Source organism: Aspergillus lentulus, assembly GCF_001445615.1.
Source record: "Aspergillus lentulus DNA, contig: Alt09, strain: IFM 54703, whole genome shotgun sequence".
Lineage (NCBI taxonomy): Eukaryota > Fungi > Ascomycota > Eurotiomycetes > Eurotiales > Aspergillaceae > Aspergillus > Aspergillus lentulus.
This window is the reverse complement of record NW_028322117.1, coordinates 869,540-887,778: the sequence shown is the minus strand read 5'-3', so window position 1 is coordinate 887,778 and position 18,239 is coordinate 869,540. Positions and strand designations below refer to the sequence as shown.

The window sequence follows — 18,239 nt, the reverse complement described above, 5'->3', positions numbered from 1 at the left end:
TTGAAAGAGGCAGGACGCCGGCGCATATGATTTTGACTTTACAATTTTCGAGCTTAATTACCCTTACCAGCATTAGCTGCCGGCCCGTTGTCTGAAACGTTGCTTTTTCTTGTGGAATCGAGCATCATTTGGTCGGATTTGTTTGAAAACCATTTACTTCTATAGCTGTATTCTGAAAGAGAACCATTTCACCTGATCGGTTTTCAATACCGGCACCTCTTTCACTTTCTACTGGGGTCTCTCCAGGTGTTGTCCGATATACTTTTCATTGGTCATTTGAAGCAAGTCAATCTCAGACTGTTTCTGTAGTATTTTGTGGAGCGCGGCGTGCTTTTAAAGCTCAGTTACAGGTCTCGCCATGGATGACTTTCGGGCCGTTCGGCCAGCTTCGGCATAGAACGTGATAAAAGGAATGCTCTCAAACTAGAAATCGATCAATCGTCATAGCATAGTAATGATGATTCAATTAGTAGTGGTACATATCGCTGACGGTGCAGTATGGAGAGGCGCAGGACATCTCAGTAGATAGCAAAGGAGTGCTTTTCTCTATCGATGCTTATGCGAGACCTTTCAAACACAAACGCCCTGATGCATTTTGACAACCAGAAGTATCAAGACATCGCATATGAAAAACATGGGTGTCCGTGGAGATGCCAAAATTGAAATGCCTCTCCGCGATTATTGCGCACAATTCTTCTTGAACTTCTGCGCTTCGAAAGGCTCCTGTATCAGATTGTTAGCCAAAGAATTCATGATCCAGCAACTTGACAAGCGGCGAAGGTGCAAATGACATACTGATAGAGCTCGTCTCTTTCGGTTTGGAATGACTTGTCGATCTTTGTCCGTGCCCATCGGGGCGCTCTTATTGCTCTGGGCCCGGACTGTAGCACCAACGCAAATGACGTTGCGGCTCCCCTCGACCTTGATTCCTGTGTTAATCTTGATTTCAAGCGGTGCAGGTTCGTGGTCTTCTGCCGGGGGCGCTAGCCGGCCCGAATCGTACAAGGCATTGATGATGGAGGTTGCCATTTCGGTCAATCTAGCCTGGCGTTGCTTCTGAACCAAGTGCAGAGCGTCCATCTCAGAAGCTGCTGGTGAAGTGGAAGTAGAGGAGGATAAATTCTCGGAATTCATTGAAGTAGAAACTCTCGAAGTTTGCTGAGGATGGCCTGCCGTAGATGGGATCATGACGGTGTTGCCGTTGCCCACCACACTAATGGAGGCGTCAATGCTAATCGTAATAGGAGTGGAGTTGGCACTGGTGCAGGTTTCCCAGGCAGTGCCCTCGATGGTCTCTAGGGCATTCTGTCTCTCCTCATGGGTTGAAGCTCGTGGAACAGTTGGAGAGTATGGAGGTGGTGATGTACAGACCACACGGTTGCGCGCATTAGCGGCCACTTCTCGAAGCTTGTTGGAGTGATGCAAGAGAGAATTCGACGGTGGCAGCATTTTCTATAAAAGCAAAGCAACTTTTAAAAGTATTGCAGCAGCTGAGGCAATGCGCAGGTATGACTTTGGAGTGGACCTTAAATACGATGCTGTGGTCCGAAGAGCCGCGTTTAGGTTGGTACCACTGAAATCAAACCTGAAGATAGATTGTTAAAGGAAGCTATCTCTGAAACCAAGATGAGACTTGCTGGTTATATAACTCATGATAGACATTAGCGGCACGTAGCTCCAGGTCAGTAGGAACAATAGCATGCAAGACGTTATTGATGCAGACCAAATGATGACAGCCCGCTTTTCCTAATAGTTGGGCGAAGAGCAGCGGTGCATCAATAGTTGCTGGCACTTGTGTTTATTCGCTAATAAATAAAGTGTGGTTGGTAACAATGCCCCCAGCCCTCTTATTGAGTTGGTATTGTTCTTTCCCATCAATAGGCAGAATAGGATCACGTGCAGTCCAGCTATTTGTCAACCCCCCTGAACATCAGCCCAGTAAAATTGTTGTAAAGGGATAAGAAATAGCAGAATATTACTATTTTATTGATGTATTCCCGGTCAATGATCGAGGCTGGAAGACGGGTAGATGTACAAAGGTAGGTAATGAAACATTCATCACTGGCCTCCATCAAGAGTCTATGAAGAAAGAAATAAATGAGGGCGGATGCAATGAATGCTACTAAAAGGGAGTACACCTACTGCCATGTCCAAGACTGAATTGAGCTTAATACACCTTGAATGCTCCTTAGTCTCCCAGATTGCAGTATTCAAAAAGGGACGGCAAAAAGCTGATTGGGTATAATGACCAATACCCAGGTAGGCTCAAATCCCGCCATAATTCCAACTCGCATAGAGAGAGTTATCGTCTCCCAACCCTGCCCCAGTTGATGAAGCACTGGGTATCTCCCTGGGCGCTGCTTTCGAAGTCGCTATGGATTCAACGGTATTCGGCGTAGAAGGGCTCACTTGCGGACGATCTGCTTGCCACATTGCATCGCGTCAGGCCTTGGATTGGTGCACTGTCATCCCGTACGCAGTATACTGGGCCCCTCCAATGTGTCGGACTTACTGATATCGCTGAATGTAACGCTGTCGGGCTCATCCTGATGTGGTGGAATTGATGTCTGTTGCCGCTGCGTTTGTTGCTGGCCACCGGGATAATATTTACCGCCGGGATGTAGTGACTGCGACGTCTGATCATGAATTAGCAGGAACAAGAGCCGTTATGAATGGAAACAATTTTTACCAGCGTTCGTGCCACGCCAGCCGAAATATGAGAGATCACGGACTGGTACTGACTTCACGAAACTCGTCATCCTCGATCTGGACTTCGCGATCCCGGATGCGACGCATCAGCGCCAGGAAATTGCTCTGTCTGAACTTTTCGCTCTGATCGTGGCTGACACTGTCAAGTAACTGTCCTGCAGTCCTAGCGAGCTCATCCGCATCGTTGACCCGGCTTAACGGGCCGTTCTGGTCGATCTGTGGTATAGTATCTGACCCGATCTTGATTTGCTGGGTGGGCTCTTGAGCTGTGCTTAAATCGGGCTGGATCGTCTCGCTTGCAAGCTCGGCATTCTCCTCCGTTGCGTTCGTTTCCTGTAAGGCCATGTCCGCTCTTGCTTGTTCAAATGCAGCTTCGAAGGCCGATTCATCAATTGTCTCTGTGGCGTGTTGCTGGTCGATTTCCGGCCCATGTACAGAGGGAAAGGTGTTCATTACCCCTCCATGTATGGGATTGTGGTGTGAGAAAGACGGTTGGAAGCCTCCCGTATATTGCTGATGTTGCTGTGTAGGTGCTGGGCGTTGCTGCTGTTGTTTCAGGAATTCACTGTGCCAACCTTGTCGTGACATCGCCGACGCCGGGGTTGCAGACGGGCCATGATGCTGCTGAGTAGGATGGGAAGGCCCTGAAATGTGTAGTCTCTGAAAGTCGGCCGCCCAGGTCACATTCTCGGCATGGCTAGCCACCGGAAGCTGGTGGGGATGTGCTGAGAAAGGTCCTGCATGTTGTAGATTGGGAAGTGACGGTCCAGCCAGATCGGACTCAAAAGCAGCAAACTCGGGGTCTAGAACACCGTCGCTCAAACTCTGGGATCTGAAGCCCTGTCAAAGAAGAATGTTCAGCCGACCAGTTCGATCCAAATCAAAAAGCGTTCCGGGTGAGTCGCAACCTTGCTTACCTGAGAGGGCGACCGGCGGGAGATCAGCCGATCCTGTTGGAGAGTCCGATCAACAGATGCATGTTTCTGGAAGTTCTGCAAGGCATTAGACGGGCCGCACAAAGCATCACTCATACTGTCAGTGACTTGGAGCACGGTAGCTGGGTGGAAACAAGTCTTTGGAAGGTGGAAGAAACGTGTGATCGATCGTAGAACGGACTATAAGCTACGCCTCAAATGCGAAAGGCGCGGAATAGAGATATGTCCAAAGATATGTCTATTCAGAAAGTAGAAAAGTACCTTTCTAGAGTGACCGAGAAATTATACTCATGTAAAAGGCATGAAGAGGCAAGTTAAAGACGGGGTAGAGCAACGCCCGTGGGGTAGGTTGGCCGAGGGTCAAAGCCGAGGTCCGTCTCACGTGCTTCTAGGCATGACCACTGACCGGAGAGCGCTGAGTCAGCTTAGCTGATAAGATAAGATCACAGCTCGTGCGGCTTGGCTCAAGTCTCGACAGTGAAACGGACAAGCTGGCGGTACGGATTACGGAGTCCCTGTTTGCATGTTGATTTCGATCCTCCACCGCCGCTATCTTCACCCCTCCCCGGACTCGTCTAGAACGGCAATCCAGTGCGATATATATCTCTCGAGCTAATTTTTTTTCTAAAATTTTTTCCGTCTGTTGCAGTAATACTTGCTTCGGGCAGTCCCATTGGTCATCATGGTATGTTTATTTCGGGCAGCTCTCCCCCCCTTAAGCTTCGCATTGTTCTCTTGTTGACGTGTACCAAAGGCAGCTGCTCAGGTTATTTCGAACTCTGGTCATGATGATATGATTGTACGTGATAATGCGCCATGTCAACCTCATGATATTACATCACGACCGCGGGACTAACTTGACCGGCCCTTTCTTGCAGCACGACGCCGGATTGGACTACTATGGCCGCAGATTAGCAACATGTTCGTCGGATAAGACAATAAAGATTTTCGAGATCGAGGGGGAGACACATCGCTTGGTTGAAACGCTGAAAGGGTGAATTACCTCGACTCTTAATGGCTCAACTTTTCTAATTGCTAACACGGGCATCTTCGGAATCAAAAGACACGAAGGTGCGGTGTGGTGTGTGGCATGGGTAGGTTTGAGAGTCCTTTTCATGCAGAGCCCTCGTGTCGTTCGTATGGCTAATATGTTGTCTACTCTACGTCTCAGGCTCACCCTAAGTTTGGCACGATTCTGGCCTCTTCTTCGTACGATGGAAAAGTGCTTATCTGGCGTGAACAACACCAAAATACGACATCCCCCGTTGCAGGCAGCACCTGGACAAAGGTTTTCGATTTCTCCCTCCACACTGCGTCGGTGAACATGGTGTCCTGGGCTCCACACGAGAGCGGATGTCTCCTTGCTTGCGCTTCTTCAGACGGGCATGTGAGTGTCCTCGAGTTCCGCGACAACAGCTGGACTCATCAGATCTTCCACGCTCATGGAATGGGTGTGAACTCGATCAGCTGGGCCCCGGCAGCGTCTCCCGGTAGCTTGATCAGCTCGAACCCTGGTCCAGGTCAGCAGCGGAGATTCGTTACCGGAGGCAGTGACAATCTGCTGAAGATATGGGATTACAAGTACGTTTTCGAGTCTTCCTGAATTTGAAGCCGACGACTGTACTAATGACTATGCTTATAGCCCGGAAAGCAAGACTTACAACCTCAGCCAGACATTGGAAGGCCATTCGGACTGGGTCCGTGACGTCGCCTGGTCACCCAGCATTCTATCCAAGTCTTATATCGCCTCTGCGTCTCAGGATAAGACTGTGCGGATCTGGACCTCTGATGCATCGAATCCCGGCCAATGGACCAGCCAGCAGCTGGAATTCGACACTGTCCTGTGGCGGGTTAGCTGGAGCCCTAGTGGAAACATCCTTGCTGTAAGCGGAGGGGACAACAAGGTCAGCTTGTGGAAAGAGAATTTGAAGGGACAATGGGAGAAGGTAAAGGACATTGAGGAGTAGATTTGATCTTTTATTCCATTGATTTTCATTTGTCTGTTATCATATTCCCATCTTATTAAATGGTGAAAGAGGTCTGGGCCATTAAAATGTCTCCATCCTGCATTCCATCGCATTTCATCCCGACGAGAGAAAACACTTAGAACAGCGAATCATGAGAAAGACTACATCATGGAGCAGCAAGAAGTATCCACCGCCGAAAGTTGCGATGTGTCTTAACGCAAAATGAGTCGTCACACATTCCAGAAAATGAAAGGACCTCGGGCAGTCGGCTCTACCATATCAATCCATCGTCCGATCATGATCGTTCCACTGGGGAGAATGACTCCCTCGTATCCATGGACCCAATTGAATTCCACCTCCAAATCATATGGCGGCCAGGCTTCCTCCGGAAGCCATAGATCCTCCTTTCCCTTTCCAGATGTCCCATCATCGTTTGGTATAAGCGGAAGTTGTTCCCTGTCCGCATCGTAAATGGCAAAGCATATACGGCGCCAATGGGGGAAGCCACCGTGAGCGGTCGGAATGGGTTCTGTGAAGCCCCGCACCAGGTATGTTGAATCGTCATCAGATCCGTGCTGTGTTTCAATGCCGCGAAAGTACGAGCAATGCGTTCTCGACCCCAGGATAGGGATGATGCTGTCGAATAAGGTCGGCCAGTTCAAGGGGTCAGGATCTAGCTTGATTCGCAAAGACTTAACACGAACCCAGTGTCAGCTACCTAATAAGCTGACTGACGTGTAGGCAGATCTCACCATCGGGTCCACCTGCGGCCAATGCGTCTCCAGATCGGCGCATGTCTGACGGTGTTCCAGACGAGTCAGCGAATCTGGATACGGATGGATGCACGCTGTGACAGAGATTCGATCACTTCAGGTTAGCTTCTTCCTGTACGGTTCTCAGCAGGATAAAGATTCCTCAATGACTGACAGTAATAACCCAACCAATAAGTACTAACGCAAGACTTGCTGTCGGCCAGACATCGCGTGGCTTTCGGTCGCTGACACAGCGATGTATAGGAGGAGTAGAATGTGGCTTCGATCGGATTGAGGAGATGTCGAAGCCAGAAGTTGCGAATGTGCAAAATCTTCTCCAGGTCCAGCTTCTCTATATTCACAAGCGACTCACTGATATCGACTTGGAATGAATATACGGCGCCAATATCATAGTCATTCCTGAGGCAATAGAAAGCCATAGACGGGTCCAACGCCAGGTGAGTGAAGCACTAGAATGTTTAATGAGACCCGTATCCAATTTTGAGACTCATATAGCGGGTGAAGGGCTTACTAGCTGAACAGCGTAAAACAACTCGGAAGGCGCATCGGCATTCGCGTCGCCATATCCGCTCACAGGTCGATTCAGGAATTCCGAGTTGTGAAGTGTCTTACGAATCTGCTCGTGGAGCTTGGAAGCAGTGTGTTCATCTGTCGGGGCTGATTCAAGTGCTTCCAGAAACATGTCTCTCAGCACTTCCAGCCATAATGTTTGCTCCTTCTTCTGGCCGTATCGGAAGTTGATCTTCTGAGACAGCACAATAGAACGAATCTGATACTCCAGTTTGAGCTCACTTGAAGAGCGTCTCTGAGGGATACCGTACAGGTCCTTGAATCGCTGGCGCCAGATGGACGAGTGAGCCGGTAAGATCGCCCTAGCTAGGTGGACACAGCACGACACGAGATTGACTATATCGACATCGCTCGGGAGAAGATATGCAATATACTGAATTATCTGTGTTAAGGTTGTTAGGCACTTGTCCATCTAGACATTGACTCAGGGCAAGTACCTCTGTTGGAAGCTGCAGCAAGGGACTTGCGTTTTGACGACTCCGAGCCCGTGGGTCTGTCTTTCGCCGGCTTATTTCTCGACGGTGGCCTGGAGTGTCACTGTAGCTAGCTAACTCGTGACTGCCGCGCATTCTGGACATGGTTGCTTGTAAAGAAGCGTGTGTGGTATGGGTGTCACGCAAAGATGTGTTAATAAGAGACGCAGCTTCCTTTGGTTGACCAAAGAGGACGTTGAAGGAGCGCTTCGCCGTACTGAGTATCCAAGAGTTGACCAAATGAAGAGTGAGATCTTTGTGTCTGGTCGTTGGTAATTGAAAGGGACGAAGATGAGGTGAGTGGATGACTTGTTGAACAACCGCGTGTCGGCTTCATCTCAGGCCGGTCGTCTGACTGCATCTTTCAAGCTGTCATGTTTACTTAACATCTTGCACTCCGGGACAATAAAGGCAACCCATCTGCTTCGATGTATCCTCTCTCATCGTTTACCTCTGAGCCCGAACATTTCTGGTGGAAGCAGATATTTCGCTTTGTGCCTCTCCGTCTCACTCGACAAATGCGCATAGCACCCCGATTTGGACTGCGCGAATCGAGAACCACTTCCTTTCGTCTTTCTAAGAAGAAGTATCGAAACCTGGATTCCTCAATCGAACCAACAACGGTGACGACTGCCTACAAGGTATGCATACCTACATTGGGCCCGAAAGGAGTCGGCCGCGAGACAGAGACGTCGCGCTATTCGAAGCATGCAGTGGCAATAACCGGTCGGAATTAATACCTCAGAGCTCAGCAGCTTGGGCCGATGATGCGGTCAAAGAAGTGATGATGGCGACTATGGCTCCTAGCGTCAAAAGTGTAAGAGTGACTCGAGAGATACAAGATGGGTAATCCGGTCATGCTAAGGAAATTCGCCATCCTTCTTCAGAAGTTACGAGCAGATACTGTCGCCAAAGGCTTAAAAAATTTTGATTGACCACGTCATTTTCCAAATGGGAGTAAAAGTCAGCAAGACCTACATGGGTGCCTGGTCATAGACCTAGATCCAAGTTCGGTTTAACCAATTTGCGCTGTACCGCGATTTCTTGTCAAACTTTCTCTGACACCCCAACCGTTGGCGAGAAGGCCTTTGACCTCCTCCAGGCTAAGACCGCTCATTTCGGGGTAAATGGCCCAGACGCCAAACCATCCAACAACACAAACGCCCGCGTAGGCTGTAAATGTCCAACTCGGAGAAAGCCAATCCATCATGGGCAAGAAGGTAAGTCCGACAATGAAATTGGACGCCCAGTTCGTTGCAGTCGCGAGAGCCGATCCAAGGGAACGCACGTTCAGGGGAAACAACTCTGACTGTTGCCAGGGCACGTTGCCCAGTCCAAAAGCATAGGAGGCGGTATATACAGTGAGGCAGAGAAGCACAGCAATTGGAAGAAACGACTCACCCGTGGCGCCATTGTCGGCTTGGGCCTGTGATCGCGGCTCAGAAGAAAATCCTGGCAGCTCCATGGAGCCGAAAGCCAAAGCACAGACGATTAGTGATACACTCATGACAGGTATTGAATATAACAGAATGCGACGCCGACCAATCTCATCGATCAGCGCAAACGCCAACAGCGTAAAGAGAAAATTGGTCACAGCCACAGATAGAGACGTGAGAGTGGGCGACGAGAATGCGAGCATGGAGAAAATAGTCGCCGAGAAATACATGAGACTGTTGAAGCCGCAAAGTTGCTGTAGTCCTTGCAGCATGGTCGCGATTATCAATGCTCTTCTGTTTCCGCCAACGCGAAAAAGATCTTGAGCACGCTGGGCAACTTTCCCAAGCCATGGTATCCTAGTCCCATCGACACTAGGTTTAATACGGTCCATCTCTTCTTCCTCTTCAGCTACCTCAAGCTGGATACTGCGCACGACTTGCTTAGCAATCTGATGGCTGTCAGACTGGCCCTGATAGACCCTGGACAACACATGGAGAGCCTCTGCCTCCAGCCCCGCCTGGACCAACCATCGGGGAGTTTCGGGTAAGACAACGACAATGATGAATTGCAGCACAGCCGGGAGGGTTCCAAGGCCGACAATCCATCGCCAGCCACTGGTGGTTGTGGAGAATAGCCAGCCAACGATGTAAGCTACAACCTGACCACCAGTGATGAAGAGGCACAAGATAGTCACGAGTCTCCCTCGGGCATGGGAAGGTGCCAACTCAGAAATATACCTGGGGAAAATCATGATCAGCTACTTCGTCAAAGTAACGAGCCGCTCGATCTAAGTCACGTAGTCTCAGACGGCCCGTCTTCCTTCCTGGGGGTAGAATGGTTGACTTACAACGGAGTAACCAAGCTCGCAGCACCAACGGCTAGACCAACAACACTTCTCCCGAGTATCATGCCCCACACTTGGCCAGTAACGGCCTGTATCAAGGCTCCCAGAGTAAATAGAACATCTGCGACAAGTATAACTCTCCGACGACCGAGCTTATCTGCCAATATTCCAGCCAAAGGACTTGCCAATAAAGCGAAGAGACTCGTGCAAGATGTGATCAGGCTCTTGTCTAGGGTCGTTAGGACACGGTCTGACAGATCAGAGCCGATAGATACGAGGGTTGAAGAGATGACGCCTGTACTGTACAGGACGTATATGTCAGTTCGTTTGTTGAGAGGATTTTCTTAATTTGTCTTCCGCAAAAAAAGAGGTGTACGAAAGACCGAAGGACTTACTCATAGCCAAATAGAAGGCCACTGATACCGGCTGAGAATGTCAAGATCCAAATAAACAGGCTGCCTGAGTCCCGTAAGTCCAAGCTCAAGGACTGACTCTCAGCAGCAAAGTGAGCGGTGTCATCAACAGCCGCTTGCTCTGTTGGAAGCAAAGGGGCATCGGCCGCCAACTCATAGTTTGCATCACCGCGATTCATCGCTTAAGCTTCTTTCTTTCCACAGCTAGACATTTGTAGTATACTGACTACAGCAGACAGTGGTCTACTGCTGTCGCATGAGGTTGTCGATAATTGAATGTGGATACAAGGCAGTTTATTGGTACTGCGGTGTACATCATAATTAGTGGCTCCAAGCTCACGGTGTTGACAGCTGACGGATCGGACCCACTCCGCCCGTGCTTGAGATGTTATCAGCGGTGAATCTTTCATCTACAACAGTAATCCACGAAGGCTAAAGGCCGATAAGATTGTGATATCAACCGCTCCTTGACTTAATTTTGGTCAATGTATGAATAGCTAATCAACATTGTCCTCTAATGTTGGGCCACCACACCAGCCTCATTGGCCTGAGAGCTGATCATCTTCTTGTAGGCATCGACAGTGCCATCAAACTTGTGTACTGTACCCTTGTCACAGACCCAAAGGCTGGTGCAGACATTCCGCAGCATCGTCACATCGTGTGATACCATCACCACACCTCCTTCAAACCTCTGCAACGCTTCAGAAAGCGCATCCATACCCTCAATATCCAAGTGGTTAGAAGGTTCGTCAAGCACAAGGATGTGCGGGTTAGTCAGGGAGAGGCAAGCGAATGCGACACGGGACTTTTGACCTCCAGACAACAACTCCATGCGCTGAAGACCCGTAGTTCCGGTGATACCGAAGCTAAAGACGAACGTCAGTCCACATGATAGGGGTCCGGGGGAATCAGAAGATGGTTCGGATCAAACTTACGCTCCCAGATGCCGTCTATATTCTTCATCTGTCTTTCCGGGATAGGTCTTGGCCATGAAGCTCACCGCACTAGTAGTAAGATCCAGCGCGTCGACATGGTGTTGCGCGAAGTAGCCGATTCGTAATCTTGCATGGGTTGAGATCAAGCCGGATGTTGGCTGGAGTTGGCCAGTCAACAGTTTCAGCACCGTAGTCTTACCAGCGCCGTTTGGCCCAACAATACCGATACGGGAATCGAGCTGAACGTCGAGTTCCACATTTCTGAGGAGCAGTTTGTCTTTACTGTAGCCAAAAGAGACATCCGACATCTGTACAATCGGGGGGGAAAGCTTCTCAACATCTGGAAACTTGAAATGGACAACATAATCACTCTCTGGAGGTTCCAGGACCGGCATTCTCTCCAGTTTCTTGATTCTTGACTGCGCTTCGGATGACTTGGCGGCATTATAACGGAATTTGTCGATGAAGGCTGGTGTCTGTCGTCAGAAACATGCAACCAGATGCCACAATAGGGCAAAGAATAACTTACCTTGCAGATGGGCTCGTTCTGCCATTTGCTTTTCATATTCGCGCTTGGCCATCTTCTTCCGCTCCTCCTTGGTGGCATAGAAGGAATCTGAAGTCTATTAGTAATTTCATCAGAGGACAAGAGAGTAAATACTTACCGAAGTTGGCTCCCTTATAGTAGTCTAGTCTTTCAGAATGCTGGTGCACAATATCTGTGGCCACCTCGTTGAGGAACGCTCGATCGTGAGACACTACAAGGATAGTGCTGGGATATGACTGGAGGTAGTTGGATAGGAAGGTAATGGATGGCACGTCCAACATGTTTGAAGGTTCTGCATCGCGTTAGGTCAATATTAATGCTTGATTCGGAATTGAGAGGCACGGAGCTCACCGTCAAGCAGAAGCAAGTCCGGCTCGCAGAACAAAGCCCGTGCGAGGGCCAGTCTCATTCGCCAACCACCAGAGAACGTCTTCGTAGGATATTGCTGTCTCTCCGGTGAGAAGCCGAGACCGGCTAGGATACTGGCAGCGCGAGATTCTGCCTTGTCAGATTCCATCTCGGCCAGCTTGGAATAAATATCGTTCAGGGTTATATCGAGACCCTCTCTCTCATGGTCGAGCCTGGCGGCATCTTTCGATGTGTCTGCCATAGACGACCTTTCCGCTTCGATTGCTGCAAGCTGTTTGCTGATTTTCTGCAAAACGTCAGCTAACTCACTCTCAAAGGAAGAGGCCATAGAGCGGGGCCCACCTCTTGCTCTGCAAGAAGACGCTTCCGCCAAACATCTGCGTCGAGAACAGCCTGAATTGCCGGGGTATCATCGCCCGTAATCTGAAAGCTGATGTCAGCAACAACCGCCAGAGGGAGAGTTTACTAAATAAGCGCACCTCTTGCTCGACGTGTAGAATTGAGATGTGGCTGGGAATGGCTATCTCTCGGCGACTCAGAGCACGCAAGAGAGTAGACTTTCCAATACCGTTCTGACCCACAAGACCATAGCGGCGTCCGTAAGCCAGGGTAAGGGACGCGTCGGTTAAGATGCGGTGACCGCCCACGGAAATGTCGATGCTGTCAACCTTGATATCTTTGCTTTTAGACTGCGAATCCGATCCCAGCTGAAGTGGGTTGACAGCCATGAAGAACTCTTCATAGGACAGCGTGCTGTCTGGCTGGTTGAGAAGACGGGATGCTTCGTATTGCACTGTTTTCATCTGCTTCTTTTCCTGCTTGGCACGAATCTTCCGTTCTGCTTTTTCGAGCTTCTTGCGGTCCACTCGGGACTCTACCTTTCTGGAGTTGGCTGACTCGAGGTCGACATTACCTCCAGCAAGGCCGAGGGTGGAGGACATGTTCCTCTGGGAGCCGACATGGATGGCCTGGTCCAGCTTCTTTGCAGTGAACGGCATCTGCCTGCGCTCTGCATCAACGCCATCAGATGAGCTCAGTGAGGAAATGAACTTTTCGACTAGGTTCCGAATGGCCTTTTCATTCCGTTCGGAGAAGTCTCCAGAAGCGGAAACAAGAAGCTCTGTCACCATGTCGGCGGCTTCCGATAATGGTGACGGAGCATTTGCATCCTCGACATAAGCATTTGAGGCGTGAGTCAGATAGCCCTTATACGTGTTAGGACATGAATGTCAAAGGCCGCGACGACAGACAATTCGTGTACTTACCACAGAATACTCCGAGATCACACGATCCAAGCCAGGAATTTGTGCCTGGAGTTCAGCCTCCATTTTCGACAAGCTTGACGTCGCGAGATTTGATAGGAAAGCTGCAAAATACAGTGGACGGTCTGCTAGATTCCTATAGAGTTTCGTAGAAAGGCGCGCTCTATCAACTCCGCCTGTTGTGATTCAGATGCAGCGCCGCCTTTTTCGTTGTCGGCAGATCTTAGGTGGCGGATTTGTGGATGAAGAGCTGTACCGAGGCGGCGGCCTAGATGGCTTGAAGTCTTGCACGCTACTTCGGACACTTGACTATTCTACGGACAATTCTTCCCGTTTGAATGGCCGTTAAGTGAGAATATAATGACTAAATATAAAATTTTCAAGAAAAGCGAAAAAGGGAGTCGAAATGCTGTTGGTTTGATTCTGCACATTGATTGTTTGAGACACTGTTGAGGAGTTTTGCCACTGTCGACCGCCTTCCTAATGTCTCCTTCAAGGACTAGACTGCTTTATGGGTTTCTCGGTAACATCGAGTAAAGAAGATGGTCTCTTCCACTGTCATATCTTCATATTGGTAAGAAGATTTCGTAAATTTGCCATACTCAGATGGATTCACGCAGACTATCTGTGAGTCAAGGGAACCGCAAGCGTGGAACAACGACAACAACAATGGCTATGTATGCGTCTCCAGTCTACTCCGCAGATATCTCAGTTTCGTGAAACACAGACCGCCTTATTTAGCGTCTCTTGCCTGCATTGCAGGGATGCTGCAGCCAGTAGATAGTAGATACTACGATGCTGGCTGTTGAATAGTCTATGTCGCACCCAGTCGACAGAGCCTGGCAAGGATCATTGGTTTGAGTTCATGATGATCAGCATTAGGAGGACAGTTGTTGAAGGAACTGGCAACCCTGGTTTGGTTTGCCTTCCAATCAAGGAGCTGGTACTCCGTAGCAGGGTCGAATAAAAATAGTGACTACCGTACGATAATTGCGCGGCTATCCATGACTTTGAAGGGGTAAGTACACACTCCGCAGTCCTTGATAGTGTCGATGGCACGCCCCTAGATGAGTGTTGTCCGGGGTGACAGTCTGCCACTATCTTCTAGGCCGGAACAAGGGTAATCTGGTTCAACTGCCTGCTCGCTTCAAGCTAACTAGCAGGGGACTGAAATGCTCTTTTTGTGAGGTCCCCTAGATAAGTGAAGGGTCGTTGCTGTTCTACTCCGTAGACTGGAATGGTTTGGAGTGGACGGGCTGTGTCTACCTAAGCAAGTAAACATCCAAACTGACGCATCTTCTTCAGCAAATACTCAACCAACAGAGCGACCGCGGGTAGAAAAGGGGTATAAAAAAAATATATAAATAAAATAAAAATAAAAATAAAAAGAGAGGGGGGGAAGAAGAAAAGAAAAAAATATGTGCTTACAGAAGCTAGAAAGCTTGTGGAATTTCGCTGAACATTCAAGAGCCGCAATTGTAGTATCTACAGAGTAGATAGCTTGAAGTCCACGCGAGAGAGCGAGGTTGTCCTCTGTAAAACAAGCCTAGCTGTTAGAAAAGAATTGGACTAGACAAGATGGATCAACGTAAATTTTCCAACGGAAGGTATCACCTATCTCCCAACTTATGTGGATCAACTTGGAGGATATTGATCAATCGCGCACCTGGGATGCTCAAATATTGAAAAACAAGGGCTCGGGTTGATAAGAATGAGCGACACAAATGATGTGCGGATGATATATATGTATATATTATTGGCATGCGACTGCAGCTCTACAGAGTGGTATCTCTACCTAGTGCTCCTCCGTGAAGCAATATTAATAACGAGTTCGACGACAATGATTATGATGACATTTTGATTTCGCGTCTGAGAAGGTAAGAGGCCAGACCAGTCAGAAGGAATCTCGGAGAAATTATTCTTACACCGTTACCTCACTACAGCCTCGAGGGAGGGAAAAAGGAAAAAAGAAAACAACTTGCAGTTGCAGGTGCGGGCCACGTTCCCTCCTAGATTCCCACACAGGAGGGCTGGAGGGCTGGAGGGGTCTCTAGTGCAATGGATTCATCACAAAAAATTGCCCAATTGATGAGCCTACCGATCCTGACCGCTGACAGTTGTAAAGACTTACAGTACAGAGGCAATAGTTAATTGGAGAATCCGAGACACAAGACCATTTTCCATGAATAACAAAATGTAAGCAAGAATTAGCATCATATCGGATCAATTGTACCAGTGCTTTCCCTTGTTACTGGATGGGCTTCCATCGGCTATGGATTTGTGACTATTTTCTGCTGTGTCGTCATAGCAATCCACATGAGCGGAAAGTTGAGACATCAAGATGGCTGAAATGAGGTACCTGGATTCTGGGTTCTGGAAAGCAGTGACGATCCCGTTTGTTCCCTTGGATAACAGAGAGCTTGGAAATTTTAATACCGCCGTTGGAACACCGTCTAGGAATCAGTATCCACCTCGATTTATGGAAGACTGGGTGTCGGGAAGTTATTTCCAAGGAACACAAGATACTGTAAAAAGTCACCTTATCCATATGGAAGAAACATGGTGTTCTTTTGTTTGCTTGGGTGACTCACTACTGAGTAAGAAACAACCAGCATAAACAACAGATACCTTCAGAAGATCGCCCTAGATATTTAATTTTTCTTCTTTAGTGGTCAAACGCCTCCTCGCTTGGCGATAGATTATTAGTAAACGCTAGAAAAGAACATTGCCCCGTCAACTGCACAAGTTGAGCGCCAGGCGCGAAACCTCGCCGAGGCCGAGGGGGCTTTTTGGCCTAGTTTATCAACAAGTTCTCCCCAGCCAGCCATCCCATTTCTAACGACGGCAAGGGAAAAAAGGCCTCAGAAAGTGGAGAACCGGAGATATCCTCTAATCAATTAGGGGTTCATGGTTATGATGATTACTCTTTAGTCGTTACAGCCTTCCTGAACAGCAAGTTGCCTCGAAAAGCTCAAGCTCAAGTTCAAGCTCAAGCCCCTTGATGATTCAATATATTAGGTTAAATAGTAGTACGAACATTCGGACAGCGAGGATGGAGTCGGGAAAGCCGAACGGGGCGCAAATCACATCATGATACGAAACCGTCCTTGTTTAGGGCAGAAAGTTAAGAATCCAATAGAGCATGATCAATTGAGGGTCATCTATTCCCTTCATCGTCGTCATCTCGGGAATGTAAGGGATTCAAAGGGAGCTGAAATGATAACTGGCCCAGCGGCTACTTCTAAGTAGGCTAATATTAATATCCCGATCCCGCTCCTCCACTGATCGAGATTGCTGGCTAGCAAGATCGTGCGCGCTAATGCTCCAGCTCCTCCCACCTGCAGCTCCTCAGGCTCAATCACAAATAATGATGCACCAAACAGGTCTTGTTGTTATTATGGCTAGTAATAATAATAAAGAAAAAATATAGAGACAAATAAATTATTCTGGTAATCCTTCCTTTGAATCAATATCCGTGATAATGAGTGCGAGGGCTACCAAGTAGGTACCTTTACCGGTCGTGGGTCCAATTATTGTCACCTCAACTGGCTGGCTGCGTTTCATGCTCATCAGTTCCTCTACCTCAAGATGCTTGCTTGTGGCCTATATCCATATGGGGCTGCATTCAAGTTCCATAGTCCATACAGCAGTAGATGTTCACCAGATTTGTGCACAAGAAAGAAAAAAAGAGAAAAATTCCCGGTTCCACCGCTTTTCCCTGCTCAAACACCGTCCTAAAAGGCTAGACCTTGTCGAAACCTTATGGCGGTGACCTAGTTTCTTGTGAGTTCATTGCTTTGTATGGAGTATGCCGGTAGAAACTTTTGCCTGGTGAGATGGAAGTAAACAAAGCATGGTGGCCCGTGAGAATGTACTAGTTATCGATCACTTGTTTGAGGTTGATATTCCTAGAATAATAGCCTTTGATTCGAAAGGCAAGGACTACAATCATAATTATTGTACGATGTATGACTATCGAATTCTCGATTGAATCGTCTGTCATTGGAAATAGCTAATGCCTGGCCACATGGAGATTTCGGAGAGTTGACATCCTCCTAGCATGACCATAGAACCAACCAAGCATCGATTAAGTGCTGTATCTAGAATCTTGATATTCCGCCCTGGATGCCACTATCTACCGAAAGTGTAAAAAAGGCGGACCAAGGAGTCAAGGAGACGGTTAGACTGCGGAGTAGAACCAGAAGAATATCGCCCGTGGGAGGAGTCGAAGCTAAAAATGCCTAATAGTACTAGTCAATAAAGTTGTCAAACTGTTTAGGACTACCTACCTTCCTTACATACCTGTCTAACCAGCTTCTGATGCTCCCGTATCTACTTAGTGGCTGCGTCCCATGCCTCTCTTTATCCTGTGGTCAATTCGAGCATTATTCTTATTTCCTGTTCCTTAACCCAGATCCTTCCCAGCTGCTCACTCTGGGGAGCTGAGCTCCTCTCCAATAATTATTAGAATTGTTATCCTCTCCACGACGACTTTCTGCAAGAAAAAGAGCAGCGAAGCCAGAATCTGATTCTTTCATGATCATCTTTCTCTCCTTATTATTTTTAGTTACTACTACAATCGTCTTATTCTTGCATTCTTTACAATCCTCCCCCTCCCCCATTCTTTCACTTCCTTGCAGTGTACTCCCGTACCTACATTGACATTTCGCCTCAGCTGCAGCGGCCCCTCCCTTACCCCCCAGACAATCTCCGCTTCTTATTATTATTGTTGTTATTGCGCTCAACGGCGGGTGTATCTTCATACAGCTTTCCACCTCTCACTTCCCTCATTCACAACTGCCACTGGTTTGCTTCATTCGACTGTCGCATTCTTCTCTACATGCGCCTATTGAGCCTTATCTCTCTACAAATAATTCCTCCTTGTGCATGATTATGCAGACAGGAATGTCCCATGTGGCTGGACTGAGTTCTGTGGTGTCTGACACTGTTCTCAGCACCCTCTGAGGATGGAGCATGTTTCTACTGTAAGTCCGCCGCTTCCCTC

General features: G+C 48.4%; 5 protein-coding genes across 5 annotated transcripts; 1 reads left to right on the top strand and 4 right to left on the bottom strand.

The window, feature by feature from the left end:
• Positions 1–678: 678 nt before the first annotated feature.
• On the bottom strand, positions 679–3,740 carry pex20 (the record flags this gene model as incomplete). Its single annotated transcript, XM_089599866.1, has 5 exons — positions 679–723; positions 796–1,397; positions 2,513–2,636; positions 2,743–3,549; positions 3,627–3,740. The coding sequence occupies 5 exons, from the start codon at positions 3,738–3,740 to the stop codon at positions 679–681; spliced, it is 1,692 nt and encodes a 563-aa protein (XP_089455743.1).
• A 586-nt stretch (positions 3,741–4,326) lies between these two features.
• Positions 4,327–5,611, top strand: sec13 (GTPase-activating protein SEC13; the record flags this gene model as incomplete). The annotated part of the gene is made up of 3 exons (XM_089599865.1): positions 4,327–4,329; positions 4,816–5,225; positions 5,287–5,611. 3 exons carry the CDS (start codon positions 4,327–4,329, stop codon positions 5,609–5,611), a joined length of 738 nt encoding a protein of 245 aa, XP_089455742.1.
• A 230-nt stretch (positions 5,612–5,841) lies between these two features.
• ALT_5112 (uncharacterized protein) lies at positions 5,842–7,532 on the bottom strand (the record flags this gene model as incomplete). Its single annotated transcript, XM_033555467.1, has 5 exons — positions 5,842–6,303; positions 6,364–6,408; positions 6,567–6,833; positions 6,896–7,336; positions 7,392–7,532. The coding sequence occupies 5 exons, from the start codon at positions 7,530–7,532 to the stop codon at positions 5,842–5,844; spliced, it is 1,356 nt and encodes a 451-aa protein (XP_033411358.1).
• Positions 7,533–8,442: 910 nt separating this feature from the next.
• On the bottom strand, positions 8,443–10,300 carry ALT_5111 (putative MFS myo-inositol transporter; the record flags this gene model as incomplete). Its single annotated transcript, XM_033555468.1, has 3 exons — positions 8,443–9,601; positions 9,712–10,008; positions 10,104–10,300. 3 exons carry the CDS (start codon positions 10,298–10,300, stop codon positions 8,443–8,445), a joined length of 1,653 nt encoding a protein of 550 aa, XP_033411359.1.
• A 335-nt stretch (positions 10,301–10,635) lies between these two features.
• ALT_5110 (putative AAA family ATPase GCN20) lies at positions 10,636–13,300 on the bottom strand (the record flags this gene model as incomplete). The annotated part of the gene is made up of 8 exons (XM_033555469.1): positions 10,636–10,987; positions 11,057–11,525; positions 11,586–11,672; positions 11,722–11,895; positions 11,955–12,258; positions 12,315–12,395; positions 12,452–13,177; positions 13,238–13,300. 8 exons carry the CDS (start codon positions 13,298–13,300, stop codon positions 10,636–10,638), a joined length of 2,256 nt encoding a protein of 751 aa, XP_033411360.1.
• Between the last annotated feature and the right edge of the window lie 4,939 nt (positions 13,301–18,239).